The 17,916-nt window shown below is 41.6% G+C and overlaps 1 protein-coding gene across 5 annotated transcripts; it reads right to left on the bottom strand.

The window, feature by feature from the left end:
• Positions 1-1,126: 1,126 nt before the first annotated feature.
• On the bottom strand, positions 1,127-16,331 carry ARL9 (ADP ribosylation factor like GTPase 9). 5 transcript variants are annotated; one of them, XR_008717150.1, is made up of 5 exons: positions 15,564-16,331; positions 11,862-12,024; positions 8,647-8,822; positions 8,094-8,254; positions 1,749-1,861 (listed from the first exon to the last, which is right to left on the bottom strand). XR_008717150.1 is itself a non-coding variant. In XM_055588663.1 (4 exons), the coding sequence occupies exons 1-4, from the start codon at positions 15,990-15,992 to the stop codon at positions 1,673-1,675; spliced, it is 957 nt and encodes a 318-aa protein (XP_055444638.1). In that variant the 5' UTR covers positions 15,993-16,328; the 3' UTR covers positions 1,127-1,672. The 5 variants fall into 5 exon arrangements, 3 of the variants coding, with proteins under 3 accessions (XP_055444638.1, XP_055444641.1, XP_055444640.1); XR_008717151.1 differs by having other exon boundaries at positions 1,841-1,861; positions 8,130-8,254; XM_055588663.1 differs by lacking the exon at positions 8,094-8,254 and having other exon boundaries at positions 1,127-1,861; positions 15,564-16,328.
• Positions 16,332-17,916: the final 1,585 nt, after the last annotated feature.

The following is a 17,916-nucleotide window of genomic DNA, read 5'->3' as shown; positions in this document are numbered from 1 at the left end:
AGTGGACTACAGTTGGGTATTTCCTTTCCTCCAGGTCAGTTAGGCTCTGATTACTCTCTGGTAATACCAGAGTGGGATTCCCAGGTGGCTCAGTGGTAAAGAATCTGCATGCCAATGCAGAAGGAGCAGGTTCGATCCCTCGGTTGGGAAAATCCCCTGGAGAAGGAACTGGCAACCTACTCCAGTATTCTTGCCTGGGAAATCCCATGGACAGAGGAGCCAGGTGGGCTACAGTCCATGGGGTTGCAGAGGACACAAGCAAGCACACATGAACACAGTAATACTCCAGCAGGCTTCTGCTGCTGCTGCTAAGTTGCTTCAGTCATGTCCGACTCCAGGCTAGGCACTGGTTAACTAGTTTCTCCTGAGGGCAGACCGTGTTAACAACAACAGAATGCTCTGGCATATTTCAAAAGGTTTTTTTTCCCTTCCCTTGGAAGCACCAGGGGATTTTTCTCTAATATTTATTGAGGGAATTTAGTCAAGGTCCTGGAGGTAAATCTCAAAAAATTGGGGGCCCTCCTATGACTGGGTTCCCCTAGAATTTTTTAATTTTCAGAGTAGTCTGAGCAACCAGCAATTCATCAATTATAGTTCTGGTTTTTCTACGCTGACACTAGTTGCCAGTGGGGCTTCCCTGGTGCCTCAGTGGTAAAGAATCTGCCTGCAATGCAGAAGACTCAGGTTCAATTCCGGGTTGGGAAGATCCCCTGTAGAAGGGAATGGCAACTCACTTTAGTATTCTTGCCTGGAGAATCCCATGGACAGAGGAGCCTGGCGGGCTACAGCCCATGGGTGGCCGAGAGCTGGACACAAGTGTGTGACTAACAGGCAGGCACTGGTTCCCATGGGGAGTTTCCCATTATGAGTCTCTGCTCTGGTAAACTGTTATTCTCTGTATTCCGGTAGTCTCTCCAATGCTGAACTTTCAGTCTGTTCAGCTTTTTACTTGTTAGAATGGCCTCATGGCTTCCAAGCTTCTTACATGCTGGACTGGAAGCTGGAAGTCTTCTAAAAAAACAAATCAGGACAAGACACTAAGGTTAAAAGTTGGATTTGTATCATATCTGTAGGTAAGCAGAGTTATCACTCTTAAATATTTCTAGGAAAGATAAAGCTTATCTATATAAAAAAATAAAATATCAAGAAGTTGAAACACAAATCCCTACGGTGTTCTGTTAGTGGTAGTTTCTTAGAAAGAAGCCGTTCTTAAATCTTTCTAAATGCTGTTAATTTGTATTTCTATGTGACTTTGATAGTGTTTACTTTTCTTATTGCCCTATCCTGATTTCTTTTCCCACATTGTTAAATGGATCCACTTAAAGGAAAGACACCTGAATTTACTTGAAAAGAGGAAAGTTATTAGAATATTTTAATGTAAATGTCATTGCACCGAGAAACTACAAATGGGATGAATGCTTGCTAATTTTCACTTTAATTTTGTTGATTAAAAATCCAAATCCCTCCAAATACATTGTTTACCAATACTTTTAAAGTTCAAAATCTAAATAGAGATCCTTTTAATCAATTAACATTATCTTATATGTGTATATGTGTCGTGCATTGAGAAAATAGGAAATGGCTTATTTTTTATTTGAAAGTGGAAATTTTGGCTTCCAGCCTGCCACATCCCGTTCCCTGGTGACATCCAAATTGTGAGTCTCGCAGTGGGCTATGCCTGATCACTCATGTCTGCAGCCAGGTGTGCAATTAGGTCTCTGGCATCTTGTATGATGGAAGGTATCTCTGAGCCATTCTCAGTCACCTGGGTTCCGAACAAGAACATCTTCCTGTCATTTCCCACCTCAGATAATGCCAAAGCTTCATGGATATCTGTAATGTGATAGGCTGCTTCAAGATCCTTCACAAGAATGGAAAAAGAATTGAAAAAAAGTTGGTTATTTTGCAACATTTTTGGATAGATACATTTATTGCTCTCAATGACTGCACCTCCATTATAATATCAAGGCTATTGTAATCCCATTACTAGGATCCTAAAGGCTGTTTGAATATAAAGATTTTCATTGGAATTATATCAGCATTTATGAGTTATTATCAAAAGAGTATTTTCTGGAACAAAGTTAAGCCAATATAATACCTTAATCAATTTCCTAACCAGTGCAATCTGCTTCTAGTTTTGTTTTTCCAATTTTGTCTGAATTTTCCCAAGATTTATTTTTTTAATTTTTTAAAATAATTAATAATTTGTTTATTTATTGTTGTTTAATTTATATAATAAATTATTTATTTATTTATTGTTGGCTGTGCTGGGTCTTTGTTGCTGCATGGGCTTTTCTCTAGTTGTGGTGAGCGGGGGCTACTCTCTAGTTGTGGTGCTTCTCATCCTGGTGGCTTCTTTTATTGCAGAGCACGGGCTGTAGAGCTCGGGCTCTAGAGCACAGGTTCAACAGTTGTGGCTTAATGGCTCTGCAACATGTGGGATCTTGTTGGATCAGAGATTGAACCTGTGTCCTGCATTGGCAGGCAGATTCTTTTCCACTGAAGAATCACGGAAGCCCTCCAAGATTATTTTTAATTTGTCTTTACAATAGAAGCTTGATTCATTAATTGGTTTTTGTCCATATAATATTTTATTGATTATAGCATTTGCCAAATGTAAGTTTTCTTTTGCAAAAATTATTTCTACTGAACAAAAAGTTTTACATCAAATTTGGGGGGATGGAGGGAGGTAGAGAGGGATCAGGGACAGAAAAAGTTTAGAAAATGGTGTAGTAGGTGAAGAAGGCTGAGAGGCAAGGGACAGGTGGAGGGCAAGATGAGATGGAGAAGTGGGGAAGGCTTAAAGGAGGAAAACCCATCCAAAGAAGCAGAGAGGGGAGAGATTAAAATGAGGAGACAAAAAGCATGTGTTTATGCTGCATGCTAAGATTGAAACATATTTCTTTGCCTCTCACACAACAAGAATTATTTATGGCAAATAACCTCTGATATTCCCTCTCCTAAATACATATGCAGATTCAGTTACAGTTTTTAAGTCTTCTGCAAAAGTTTAAACATTTTCACTCTTAACATTGAATTTGTAATTGGCTTTTTGTTTCATGGTGTTCTCCCAAAGTTTTAAAATAGTACAATATTGTCATTTTTTCCTGTACCAATATGAACCTATCAAATTCTTGTAAGTCTGTGAGGTTTTCTTCATGTGGTATCATTACCTTTTCTCGTTCTTCCACTTTATTGCCTGTCTGAAACCTGAATTCATTTAGTCTTAGAGCATGTAGTGAATTTTGCAATTGTTTTAATGAATCTAGTCATGTGGACAATGTCTCAAGTTAAAAGAAATGCCACCAATGGAATTGGAGAGGAAGAAAATAGAAGGGTGTTGGAAGGGAGGAGGGGCTCCTTGTAATGATAAAAGAACATCAGGGATAAATATCAGGTGTATTCCACACTCACATAATTGTGCCTTAATAGACGTAATCACTCAAAGAATAACGATAGTAAGATGACTTTTAAAAAATATTTATGTAATAACGTGAAACAATGAGTCATCTAAAAGCTTAAGTTACTTTGATCAAGGAGTAATAACCAAGATGACCTTAAACTAGAATGTGTGTTAGCTGCTCAGTTGAGTCCAATTCTTTGTGACCCCAGGGACTGTGTCCCACCAGGCTCCTCTGTCCATGGAATTCTCCAGGCAAGAATACTGGAGTGGGTTGCTATTCCCTTCTCCAGGGGATCTTCTGGACCCAGGGATTGAACCCAGGTCTCCTGCATTGCAGGTAGATTCTTTACTATCTGAGAATATCCAAACATATTATTATTAAACCCCAGTAAAAGTTATAAATTTGACACCAAATGGTCCTGTTTATTCAATTTGATGAAGGGATATAAACCACAAAGGAAAGTATCGATAAATTGGACTATTAAAAATGAAAACCAGTGTATTAAAAAGAGAACCATAACAAAGTAAAATGTTAACAATAGGTTGCTGCTGCTCCTGCTAAGTTGCTTCAGTCGTGTCCGACTCTGTGCAACCCCATAGACTGCAGCCCACCAGGCTCCCCCATCCCTGGGATTTTCCAGGCAAGGGTACTGGAGTGGGGTGCCATTGCCTTCTCTGCAATAGGTTGCTAGAGAAGATATTTGTAATGCATGTAACAGAAATAGGATTATTTTTCCAAAATATATGAAAGACTCCTACAACTCAAATGAGAAAAGATAAACACCCAATAGGAATTTGGGGAAAGATATTAAAAGTTAATTCACAGATATGGAAATTTGCTTCAAAGAATGAAACTAATTTGAAACTAATAAACAGTGAACATCTGAAAAAAATGTTCAGGCTCACTAGTAATTAAGGAAATGCAAATTAGAATAATAAGATAAAATTTCATTCTCACGAGACTGGCAAAAATGAAAGACTGACAAATCAAGTATTAACAAGGGTGTAGAGCTATAAAAACTGTCATATACTGCTGGTAGGAAGAATAAATTGGTTCAATATCTTTGGAAAGCAACTTGGTAATATCTAGTAAAACTGAATATGTGAAAGAAAAGTAAAAGGCGCAGGGACTATACAGTCCTTGGAATTCTCCAGGCCAGAATACTGGAGTGGGTAGCCTTTCCCTTCTCCAGGAGCTCTTCCCAACCCAGGGATCGAACCCAGGTCTCCCGCATTACAGGCGGATTCTTTACCAGCTGAGCCACAAGGTACAAATCCCCAAACCCAGCAATTCCTCATGCACTAGAGAACTGTTGGTACACATCTATGAAAAGACACATACATGAAGATTCACTATAGAACTCTTTACAACAATGAAAAATTGGAAATAACCCAAATGCCCAACAAGAAAATGGTAAAGTGGTGGTATATTCATGCAATGCAATACTATACAGCTCACTTACATTTACCATGATCTTCTAAATCATCACAGTTTGTGGTACTTAAGATGTTAACTAAAAAAACAAAAACAAAAAAAACTCCAGCCTTTTTAAAAAAATAATCTGCTGGACTAGCATTTATGCTGGACTTTAATATAGGTTCCTACTTTTAGATCATCATTTATAATGATTTATTTTACTTCCATAAACACTCACTCATAGGAGTGGGAGAAAGGGTAGGAACTGAGCTCTCTTATGACTGATAAGCCTGGCAATTGAGAGAGAGGCTACAGCATTACAAGCACACTTCAGAGATACTGCAAATTTGGTTCCAGACTACTATGATACAGTGAATACCGCAATAAAGTGAGTCACATGAATTTTTTTTGTCTCTTGGTACATAGAAAAGTTACTTTAACACTACTGTAATCTATTAAGTGTGTGATAGCATTATGTCTAAAAATATGTACACACCTTAATTTAAAAATACCTTATTGCTAAAAAAATGCTAACCATCATCCGAGCCTTCAGCAAGTCGTAATCTTTTTATAATAGTAACATCAAAGGTCACTGATCAGAGATCATCATAACAAATATAATAATTCTAAAAGTTGGAAATATTGCAAGAATTACCAAAAGGCAACACAGAGACATAAAGTGAGAAAAAGAAGTTGGGGAAATGGCGTATATAGACTTGCTCCATGCAGGGTTGCCACAAACCTTCAATTTGTAAAAATCACAATATCTGCAAAATACAACAAAGTGAAGTGTGATAAAATTAGGTATGCTTGCACAATGCTATAGATGTTTAATTTTTTTTTAATTTCTTTTATTGTAGCAAGATACACATAACAAAATTTTCCATATTAGCCATTTTGAAATGTACAGTTTGGTGTACAGTTAAGTAAATTCACATTATTGTACACCATCTTCAGAACTCTTCAACTTGTAAAACTGACACTCTGTACCCATTAAACAATAGCTTCCCATTTCTCCCTCTTTCAGCCCTTGGCAACTACTATTTTTTTGTCTCTCTGATTTTAACTACTCTGTGCTTAGTCGCTCAGTCGTGTCCAACTCTGCGACCCTATGGACTGTAGCCTGCCAGGCTCCTCTGTCCATGGGGATTCTCCAGGAAAGAATATTGGACTGGGTTGACATGCCCTCCTCCAGGGTATCTTCCCAATCCAAGGATTGAACCTAGGTCTCCCACATTGCAGGTTGGTTCTTTAACCATCTGAGCCACCAGGGAAGCCCTTAACTGCTCTAGGGGACCTCATAAAAGTATAATCATACATTATTTGTTCTTTTGTTACTGGCTTATTTCACTTAGCATAATGTCCTTAAAGTTCATCCATGGTGTAGCATGTGTCAGAATTTCCCGACACATTTAAGGCTGAATAATATCCACTGTACGTATACACCACATTTTGTTTATCCGTTCATGCATGGATGGGCACTTGGGTTGCTTCTACCTTTTGGCTACTGGGAATAATTGTGCTATGAGCACGGGTGTGCAAACATCTGTTTGAGTTCCTGCTTTCAATTCTATTGATAATATACCCAGAAGTGGGACTGCTGGACTATATGAAAATTCTATTTTTAATTTTGTAGGGAACTGCCATACTGTTTTTCATAGCAATTGCACCATTTGACATCCCTACCAACACTGTACAAGGTTACCATTTCTTCATGAGTGTTCAATACTTTAATGCATGTGTGTGGAATTCAGGTCAGGCTAGCTAATCTAAAACTAATTCTGTATACTGACACATAGTGTGTGTGTGTGTGTGTGTGTGTGTGTGTTAGTCGCTTAGTCATGTCTGACTCTGCGACCCCATGGACTGCAGCCTGCCAGGCTCCTCTATCCATGGGATTCTCCAGACAAGAATACTGGAATGGGTTGCCATTTCCTTCTCCAGGGGATCTTCCTGATCCAGGGATCAAACCCAGGTCTCTCAGATTCTTTACTATCTGAGCCACCAGGGAAGCCCATTATACATAGTAAGCACTCAAAGATTTTGTTGAAATCAATTCAACAGTCAATAAATGTTTATTTGATTAAACTTAACAGATTTGTTGACTTCCTACTATATACAAGGTAGTATACTAGGTTTTACATGGGACACAAAGGTGAATGACAGTCTCTGTTCTGAACGAATTTACAGCTGTGGGCTTTCCTGGTGGCTCAGACAGTAAAGAATCTACCTATAATGCGGGAGACCTGGGTTCCATCCCTGGGTTGGGAAGATCCCCTGGAGAACGGAATGGCAATCCACTCCAGTGTTCTTGCCTGGAGAATTCCATGGACGTAGGAGCTTGGTAGGCTACAGTCTATGGGGTCAAAAAACGTTCAGACACGACTGAGCGACTAACACTTTCACTTTTACTTGGTATCTGTGAGGGGATTGGTTGCAGGACCGTAGAAGACATCAGAATCTGCTCAAGCCCCTTATATAAAATGGTGTCATTTCTGCAAATAACCTATGCACATCCTCCCATATACTTTAATCATCTCTGCTGCTGCTGCTGCTGCTAAGTCGCTTCAGTCGTGTCCGACTCTGTGCAACCCCATAGATGGCAGCCCACCAGGCTCTGCCACCCTGGGATTCTCCAGGCAAGAATACTGGAGTGGGGTGCCATTTCCTTCTCCAATGCATGAAAGTGGAAAGTGAAAAGTGAAAGTGAAGTCACTCAGTCATGTCCGACTCTTAGCAACCCCATAGACTGCAGCCTACCAGACTCCCCTGTCCATGGGATTTTCCAGGCAAGAGTACTGGAGTGGAGTGCCATTGCCTTCTCTAGACTACTTATAATATCTAATACAAGGTAAATGCTATGAAAACAGTTGCTCACATGTGGCAAACAGGAGTTTTACTTTTTGGAACTTTATGGAATTTTTTTTCCCCCTGAAAGGAGGGCTGATTGTATACTCCAGGAGACCTAATAGTATAAATTGAAATGAACATACAGCATATTATTGAATATTTAGCTCTTAAAAGCAGACGTTTCTTTGGGTCATCTGCAGAGATGTGGTTGGAGCTAGAGTCTGTCATACAGAATAAAGTAAGTCAGAAAGAGAAAAACATCCTATATTAACACATACATGTGGAATCTGGGAAAATGGTACAGATGAATCTATTTCCAAGGCAGGAATAGAAACTCAGAGGGAGAAAATGGACTTGTGGACATAGAGGGGAAAGGAGAGCGTGGGATGAATTGGGTGATTAGGACTGACATATATACATTACCAGGCTTCCCAGGTGGCTCATTGGTAAAGAATCTACCTGCCAATGCAGGAAGCGCGGGTTCAATCCCTGGGTGGGTAAGATCCTCTGCTCCCCTGGAGAAGGAAATGGCAACCTGCTCCAGTATTCTTGCCTGGGAAATCCCATCAAAGGAGTCTGGCAGGCTACAACAGTCCATGGCGTAGCACAAGAGTAAGACACAATTTAGTGACTAAAGAACAACAACAAATATACACTACTTTGTGCAAAATAGATAGCTAATGGGAACCTGCTATAAAGCACAGGAAGCTCAACTCAGCGCTCTGTGATGACCTCGGCGGGGGGAGGGGGGATAGGGGGTGGGAGGGAGGTCCAAGAGGGAGGCGGTATCTGTGTATTAGGACTGATTCACTTCTGTTAGCAGAAACTAACACATTGTAAAACAACTATCCTCCAATTTTAAAAAAATCAAATTTAAAAAATAAATTTAAAAGATCAAATTCAAAAAGTAAACATTTCTATTTACTGCATTAATAAAAAAATATTGAGTACACTTTATATTTGCACAGATTTTTACCTGTTTGTTTGCAAACACAACCAGAGGAAGGACTGGGTTTGTTCCAATTAGTTGATGAAGGTACTTCTTGGCTTCAGGTAATCTTTTGTGATCTGCTGAATCTACCACAAATACCAACAGCAAGCCCTTGGACAGGTACATTTCCCAATAGGAACGGAAAGGTTCGCTGCCGCCAACTACAAAGAAAAGCAAAGGAAGAAAACACATACATACACACAAATCTCAGAAGAGTCCATCGAGGCAGCCAGGTAAGGCACATTTTGGTAATTTCTGAACACTGGCAGGTCTTCTGATAAAAGACCGCTGTGAGACTAGACCCAATTCTGAGAACAACCAGAGTGATGTTTCTGGGGAAATGATTGGTGGGGATATTTACCCTCCACAAGCGGTTCATTAAGTTCTGGAACACAAAGGACCAGCATGGTGGTAGTTTAGTCACTAAGTCGGGTCCAATTCTTGCAACCCCACGAACTGCCAGGCTCCTCTGTCCATGGGATTTCCCAAGCAAGAATACTGGAGTGGGTTGCCATTTCCTTCTCCAGGGGATCTTTCCAACCCAGGCAGGGATCAAACTCAGGTGTCCTACATTGCAAATTTATACCACAGTGGATGCCTCTTGATCTGTTATACAGAGCAGTCATGACAGCCAGTGCATGTCTATCAAGTATGGATCAGTAAACAGGAGTAGTCTACTAAAAGAATTCAGGGTGGTGGGTTAAAACACGTTTCTCTAAAATGTCTTAAATGGACTGATTTAAATGTCATTGGCTAGCCTCTCTTGCACAACTTTTTTCCTTTGTCAAAATCCCAAATCTAATTTCCTTTCTTTAATCTTGCACTAAAAGTTAATATGATCCTGTGGGTATTTAAGAATAGTTGCCTCAAGATAAAAATGTCTTTGGGTTATTTCATTCTGCTGATGCTTGCCAGAAGAAAGTTTCCCAGATACAATGAATTCAGTTTTATTTTCCTCCTGGGACAGAAATTGACAAACCATGGCCCACAGTCTAAACCTGGCTCACTGCCTGTTTTTGTACAGCCCGTGAACAAAAAATGGATTTTACATTTTTAAACATTTGGGGAAAAAAAGAATTACCATTTTGTAACATATGAACATTATATCACAGTTGGATTTCAGTACAAGCAAAGTTGTGTGACAACACAGACATGCAGGTTTGTTCACACATGGTCTCTGGGTTGCTTTTGCAATATTAAGCAGCAGCACAGAGATCATGTGGCCACAAAGTCTACGTTATCTACTCTCGAGTCCTTTGCAGAAAAAGTATGCAGACCACTGTTATGGGCACTTAACAAAAACATTTGAAAAACTAATAGGAAAGGGTCTTTATTTGTCTTTCCTTTGTTTTCCTTTGTAGAGAGAGCCAAGCTGGTCATTCTTCGAAGTATTTTGTGTTTTAATTTTTTAAAATAATGTAATCTAAGTAATTCATATCCTTTAACATACGAGCTTAAACAGGCATTCCCATTTTTTTTTTTTTTTTGCCAACACCATGACATTTCATCTATAACAGGAATTGTTATCTTTTAGTTATTAACTTAAAAAAAAATATTAGTTGGGGAGGGCACAGGACTGGAAAAAAAATTATTCATTTACTTATTGTTGGCTGCATCAGGTCTTAGTTGTGGTGTGGGGGATCGCCATTGTGTCGTAGAGGCTACACTCCATCAGTGGAGTGAGGGCCCCAGAGCAGGCCTGGGCTTAGTAGTCATGGCGCATGGGCTCTGTTGTCCCGTGGCATGTGGGATCTTACTTCCCCGACCAGGGATCAAACCCATATCTCCTGTATTGGAAGGTGGATTCTTAACCACTGGACCACCAGGGAAGTCTCTAGATATTAACTTCTAATTTAATGGTAAAATAGAGGACAGAGTTTATATGATGCCTCTTTGAAAACTCCATTAAGATTTGCTATATGGCCCAGGCAGTGGTCTGTGTTTGTTTACTGTTCCATGGGTATTTGAGAAGAATTAGACAATTTTATATTGTTCATTAGATCAAATTGGTTGACTGTGTTCAAACATTATTTACTCTCTGCAATTTTTTTCTCCTTGATTCCATTAATAATTGACAAACACATGTTGAAACTCCTCACTCCAACAGATCTGTCCATTTTCCCCCTTAATTGGAATCTTTTCTTTTTTCTTCCTATCTTCCTTTCTTTTTTTTCTCTTTCCTTTCCTTCCCATCACCCCCGACCCTGCCCTTTTTCACTTTTTATATTCTGAGACTCTTTTCTTAGCCATCTATTTCATTAAAAATATTATTTCTTCTATAGCTTCTAAGAAAATTGAAATCTCTATTCCTAATAATGCTTTTATCAGAAAGATTTGCCGACAGGTTTAACAGTTTCTCTGCCCACCATTTTCTCTTCACAATTGGATGAAAGCAAAAATTCATAGCATTTTCCTTGCATACTGGAGGTGGGGGTGCAGAAAATGCCCAGTCCTCTGGCTTGAGCATCTTGATGGGTGAGGAGACATTTACTGATCAGTGGATTACAGGGACAGGAACGGATATGGAGCTATATCAAGCATTTGCTTGGACAATGTTTGGTTTGAGAGGCTGATGAGACAGCCAGGTAGAGATGTCAGGTGACATTCGGGTTTGTTTGTCTGGATAGATAAATTTGGGAGAGTGTAAAGAGAGGATAAGAGGATCTGATACAACTTTGGGAAACAGCAATATTCTGAGAGGCAGTGACTCCAGAATTACTTTAGAGTAGGGGCTTCTGGGTTGTGATCTGATTACAAGAGTATATATGTTGTGATCTGGTCATAAGAGGTTTGTGAATATTTGCATTTTCAAGAAGGAAGCACACTATATTTACTCAGATTGGATTTTTATGGGGGGGGGGTAGTAAGGAGGAGGGAGGCTGTTAAAGGAGAGGGTGCTAAAGCCTTCCTCTCAACTCCCTTTTATCACCACCACTGGAAAAAGGACAAAATAAAAAGAACAGAAAGTGATTTTACCCACATTGCACCCTAGCATTCATCTACATATGCATTCTAAAAGTCTAGGAAAATTGACCCAGGGTTTCATTTCATAAGGACCTATCATTCATTTCATATTCATTTTATCATTCATTTCACAAGGACCCACGTGATGTTGACATCGCATCTGGCTTAAGGTTCAACAATCATGTGGCTATATAAGCTATTAGCTACCCCCAGAACCACTGAGAAAGAGCGCTTACTCTCCAGGAACTCCATCTGGCGGTCCTCAGTGCTGATGCACACTGCATTGAAACCTTGGGTGGGGGCCACACTGCGCTGGACTCGGTTTAAAGCTAGAAAGTGGAGAATACTGGTCTTTCCTGCCCCATCCAGGCCCAGCACTAGGATCTGCTTATTTTTCTCCTGTGAAACAAAAGATAAGGCAATAATATGCTATCAGGGCCTTGTTTTCTTGGCTCTGGGAAGTGCGCTTGCCAATATTTGTGAAATTGTATAAAACTTTGCAAAAAAAATTTAATAGGTCTAGAACAAACTGTACTAGTCAGTTTGTATTTTATATAATCAGTCATTACTTACATGATATTAACTGTATACCCTTTCTCCATCTTCCAACTCCTGGTCAATTTATCAAATAAATATTTTATATATATCAGGATTTATAGGAGGTGCCATATTTTCAGGGCCAATTTTCACTCTTCACTTGGCTTCCCTAGTTCATGTCCGTTGGAGACTGCACGAGAATTCAATTTGTTGTTTGGGGTCTTGGGACCTTCTTGGTCTATGTATTGACTCTGCCACTTTGCATGTAAGCATCTAAGGTCTTATAATATTAATCTGTCTTGTCTCCCCAAATTGAATCATAGATTAAAAGTTCTTAGGGCAAGGTTACTCTCTCCTGTACTTTTTAATATAAATATTAAATGAAAAGGCAAAGACTATAAAAATTGTTAAACTAGTTAAAATCTCATGCTAAAACCTGATGAACTAGATGTAAACTTTAGGAAGAAGTATTCCACCAGCCTTAGAAATTTTTATGACAAGTGTTTGAGGGACAAGAAGGGCAAGAGTGGCATGAAGAGAGAAACAGAAAGTTCAAAGTGCTCAGAAAGGTGGCTTTTAGCATACAAACTTCAATGTAAACAGTAATAAATGAGCAACCCAGTCAGACTGTTCACAGGAATTCTATTTCTCAAACAGCTTACCAAAGAGGTTTCTCATATATGGGGAAAAAAACAAAACAAAACTTGGAAACATCTTCAAGGGCATTGGTTTAAAAATAATAATCTTATACATTTCTGCTTGAACACTAAAGGTCATTAGACACAGACTGCATGCTAAGTCACTTCAGTCATGTCTGACTCTGTGTGACCCTATGGATTGTAGCCCGCCAGGCTCCTCTGTCCATGGGATTCTCCAGACAAGAATACTGGAGTGGGTTGCCATTTCTTTCTCCAGGGAGATCCCCAGGGATCGAACCCAGGTCTCCCACATTGGAGGTAGATTCTTTACTGTCTGAGCCACCAGGGAAGCCTTAGACTAGATTTCTGTTAAAAAAAAAAAGTGATCCTCAACAGCACTATACGTCTATCCCATGTCCCTCCTGTCTGTAATATAGAAGATCTGTGTAAAAATAAGATGTTCTAAGGTCTGCTGTAATAGAGACTTATGTACGGGGAATCATTTATGAAACCTGTCTAGTGAGTAACAGAATGTTTTAAAGTAAATGTTTGTTACTGGAGTGAATAATTGACGGCTCTTAAAGCAAATGGCACTTCCATAGGTGTTTCCTATATCCATCCCCGCTTCCTCCCCATTCTCTTCCATCTGCATCTAAATGTTATAGTGTCATTCTCAGAGTCATGGTAAGGAAAAGGGACTAGATGTTGCTCTAAGGGGATGTCATTGGTTGGTTTTAAATGAATGCTTTAAAGCAATGGTGACCAAGAAATGGCTGCAAGATGTAGACTGTGTCCCCTCATTATCTCCACCAATGGCTCCACACTCAGGCTACCCCAACATATTTTATCGGTTTCAAGATTTCTTTTTTCACATTTTAACATCTCTGAAATGAGGGCTTTACAATCTATAGTATGTCATATTTTGGCTGGAAGCATTTTTTTTCCTTTCTCTGTGGTACCTAAAATAATGGCATCTTGGATCTTGTGAATTTTGTGAATAAAAACCATTCCCTATTCCCTTTCCAATCACATCACTGCCACTAACCTGACCCTATTTGGAAATTCTGTAGTCACTGATGCTTTACATTTTGCTTACTTTTTAGTCTAAAATACAAGGTTCCTCACGTTTATAATCTCTTAGAAAAGCTGGGGTTACTGTAAACCAAGAGTTCAGACATGAAATATGATTCAACACCACTGGTCCTTGTTAAAAGTTATTCCTTTAACTATAATGAATCTATATAGTCTGTTTTGTGTGTTCAGTCTCAAAGTTGCGTCCAACTCTTTGCAATCCCATGGACTGTAGCACACCAGACTTCCCTGTCCTATCTCCGAGTTTGCTCTAACACGTCCATTGAGTTGGTGATGCTATATAACCATCTCATCCTCTGCTGACTTCTTTTGCCTTCAATCTTTCCCAGCATCAGGGTCTTTTCCAATGAGTGGGCTCTTCACATCAGGTGGCTAAAGTAATGGAGCTTCAGCTTCAGCATCAATCCTTCCAATGAATATTCAGGGTTGATTTCCTTTAGGATTGACTGGTTTGATCTTGCAGTCCAAGGGACTCTTAATTAAAAGTCTTCTCCAACACCACAGTTTGAAAGCATCAGTTCTTTGGCTATTTTACCAGAGATCAAATTTCTGTTCATAATTCATATTGTTTAGAATCAGAAAGCAGCTCTGAGCCCAGGAACCCCAGGAGTACAAAGCACACTAAGTTGAGCCAAATAATGCTTGTTTTTTTTTTCTTCTCCCCTAATTTTTAAATTGTGGCAAAGTACACAACATAAAGGGCTTCCCAGGTGGCGCTAGTAATAAAGGATCCACCTGCCAATGTAGGAGATATGAGAGATGTGGGTTCCATCCCTGGGTCAGGAAGATGCCCTGGATAAAAGCATGGCAATCCACTCCTGTATTCTTGCCTGGAGAATAGAGGAGCCTGGCGGGACACCATCCACAGGTCACACACAGTCATACACAACACAAAATTTACCATCTTAACCATGTTTAAACCCAGAGTGATATCGACTCCATTCATAATACCACGTAACCATCACCACTAGCCATAACTATTCATCTTGTAAAACAAACTGTACTCATTAAACTCCTCACCCCCACCATCCCCCAACATTCTGCTCTTTGAGTTTGAATACACTAGGTAAACCATCTAAGTAGAATCATACGTATCTGGCCTTTTATGACTAAAAGGCTGGTTTCTGAGACCTCTCAGTTAAACCTTTGTGACCCTCTCTTCTAGGTGCTGGTGATATGAAAACAATGTAAGTAATAGTAACCAGAGCGCCCACAGAAAAGGTCCAGGCAGTCCCAAAACACATCCTGCACAAATTCAAGAAACCTACACCTTCCCCTCCCCACCCCCCCGCCCCCACAAAGCAGAAAAGACTGGAACAGAGAGAGCACGTGTGGTGAGGGTCTGGGGGCTAGCGCTCGGCGCCGGCCAGAGATGGGGCTGGAAAAAAGGCTATTCCCAGCACCGCTGTGAACATCAACAAGGTGTCTTCTTCAACACTAGACCTGGACACAGGGTCGGGGTTAGGGGTGAGTGGGCGAGCGGCTGAGGAGAAGGGGCTCGCGATGGGTCGTTCGAAGCTTGGCACATTCCGATTCCATCCGCGGATACAAAGCCGGCAAACGAGACCGGATTCCTTCGGGCGCGAGCCCACCTGGGGTCTCGCACGTAACAGAGCCGGCGAAACACTGGACAATGGCCTCGGGTGAGGGTCCGAGCCAGCGGTCTCTTACCAGCGACTCCAGCGGTATTTTTATCAACGTGCTGTTGTCCTTCTCTTTCTCCTTGAATTGCTCCTTCTCTTTCTCCGTTCCCCGCTCTTGCTCTTGCCTCTTTTCATCCTCATTTCTCTTACTTTTCTCCTCCTTCCCGTTCTCCTTTTCCTTAATTTTCTCCTCCTTCCCCCTTTCTTCCGCCTTAATTTTCTCCTCCTCCCCCTTCCCAGTTTTCTCCTTCCCGTTCTTTTCCTTAATTTTCTCCTCCTTCCCCTTCCCAGTTTTCTTCTTCCCGTTCTTTTCCTTAATTTTCTCCTCCTTCCCCTTTTCTTTCTCCTTAATTTTCTCCTTCTCCACCTTCTTTTTGTTTCTCTCCTCTCCTTTTTGCTGAATTTTCTCTTTCTCCGGCTCCTTGCCCTTCTCCCTCTTTACTTTCCCCCTCTCCATCCCCACCACCTGGGTTTCCTTCCCTCCTCCCGCGCGCCCGCGCGCCGGAGCTACGGGGCGGGATGCGGGCGGGAGTGGTCGCCGCGGTGGGGGCAGCGCCGGGGGAGACGTAGCTCCACGTGGCGTACACCGCCCCCGCGGTAACCGCCAGCCCCTCCCCACCCCAGGGCCCCGGGCTGCAGCTTGGGCATCTTGCGCTCGCTCGCCAGCCAGCGGGCTGCGCGCAGCAGATTCGTCGAATCGGGGGTGGGAGACAGATTGAAGAGCGTAAGACGTGGGAGCTAAAGAAGGGGCGAGCCCATGCCAGGGGACCCGGGAGACCCGCCCGCGGGAGCTGGGAAAGACCGCTGAAGCAGGAAAAGCGTCCCCAGGTGTCGCTTCCTTGGAAGCGCGCGCCATGGCGAGATGCGCTCGGACTGGGTAGGCGTCTCAGAAAGGCCTTTCTCGCCCGCCCATCTCAGCCTCTCACTTCCCCGGCCTCCTTCCAGCCCGTGTGTCTCCTACCGGAGCGCTGGAGAAGGCGCCCTAGTCCTGAGAGCCCCAGGCTTTCCTGCCTTCCCCTCGTTAATACCAAGTCTGGAGGGTGAAGTTGGATCTCTCTCCCCTCCTCACCCGTCCTGTTTAAGTCCACCAGCAGCGTCTAAAGCCGCTATCCAGGAGGCTTAAGGGAAAAAGGAATGTGACCGGTTCCCTTATTTTAAATGTTACATTTCGCTTTAAAAAATCGCTCTGGAGATAAGTCTGCCAGGATCACGGCTACTGGTAAAACCAGGCATTAAAACCAGTACCTTGGCCACCTCATGCGCAGAGTTGACTCATTGGAAGTCTCTGATGCTGGGAGGGATTGGGGGCAGGAGGAAAAGGAGACGACAGAAGATGAAATGGCTGGATGGCATCACCGACTCGATGGATGTGGGTTTGGGTGAACTCCGGGAGTTGGTGATGGACAGGGACGCCTGGCGTGCTGCGATTCATGGGGTCACAGAGAGTCCGACACGACTGAGGGACTGAACTGAAACAAAACTGTTGTTCCCAATGATCGAATACATAGTAAATTAGATACCCATGGGGCTCTGCAAAGGTGGTGTGAGAAGTGTACGGATGGTCCTTTTTATTATTTCGTTCAACAGCACTCTTTAGTGGAGAAGGCAATGGCAACCCACTCCAGTATTCTTGCCTGGAGAATCCCATGGACAGAGAAGCCTGGTAGGCTACAGTCCATGGGGTCGCTGAGTCGGACATGACTGCGCGACTTCACTTTCATGCGTTGGAGAAGGAAATAGCAATCCATTCCAGTATACTTGCCTGGAGAGTCCCAGGGGCAGAAGAACCTGTTGGGCTGCCGTCTATGGGGTCGCACAGAGTCTGACACGACTGATGCGACTTAGTAGCAGCAGCATTCTTGAGTACGGTCCACAATCTAACAACACTATCTTAATGTGGTAAGCCGACTTTGCTTCATCAGATCCAAGTTTTGAACAGGTTTAAAAGAACCAATGAACAGGTTTCAGAAAGCTTGTTTTTAAGGTTAGCAGTTTCCGAAGTATTCTTGGAAGTGCCATCTGCTAAGCCAGGGCCATTTGCGCAGTGTGAAGCCTGCCCAACAGAGCTCCTGAGTGATCCCCTTCTTCAAAGGCAATAAAGGTGTCAGCTTTTTTTTCCTCAAAAGCCAAAACTTAAAAAATGTTTACTCTTCAATTTGGTTATGTACAGGTATCCACATGATGAATTTTCAGTGAAAACTATGTTCTCTCAATACCTTAGTTTAATTTTCTGGTTTTGCAGGAAGGGGCAACAGGTAATTTTAGATGCTCAGTTTAAAAAATTCTTATATGTACTAGCAGGATGCCTCTGCAAAATGCCAATACCCCCAAACATCTTAATCCAATCAATACTCACTGCTAGGTTCTTTTATTTTAAAATG

Source organism: Bubalus kerabau, chromosome 7 (assembly GCF_029407905.1).
Source record: "Bubalus kerabau isolate K-KA32 ecotype Philippines breed swamp buffalo chromosome 7, PCC_UOA_SB_1v2, whole genome shotgun sequence".
Taxonomy (NCBI): domain Eukaryota; kingdom Metazoa; phylum Chordata; class Mammalia; order Artiodactyla; family Bovidae; genus Bubalus; species Bubalus kerabau.
The sequence above is the reverse complement of the archived record's forward strand: the minus strand, read 5'-3'. Positions and strand labels throughout refer to the sequence as shown.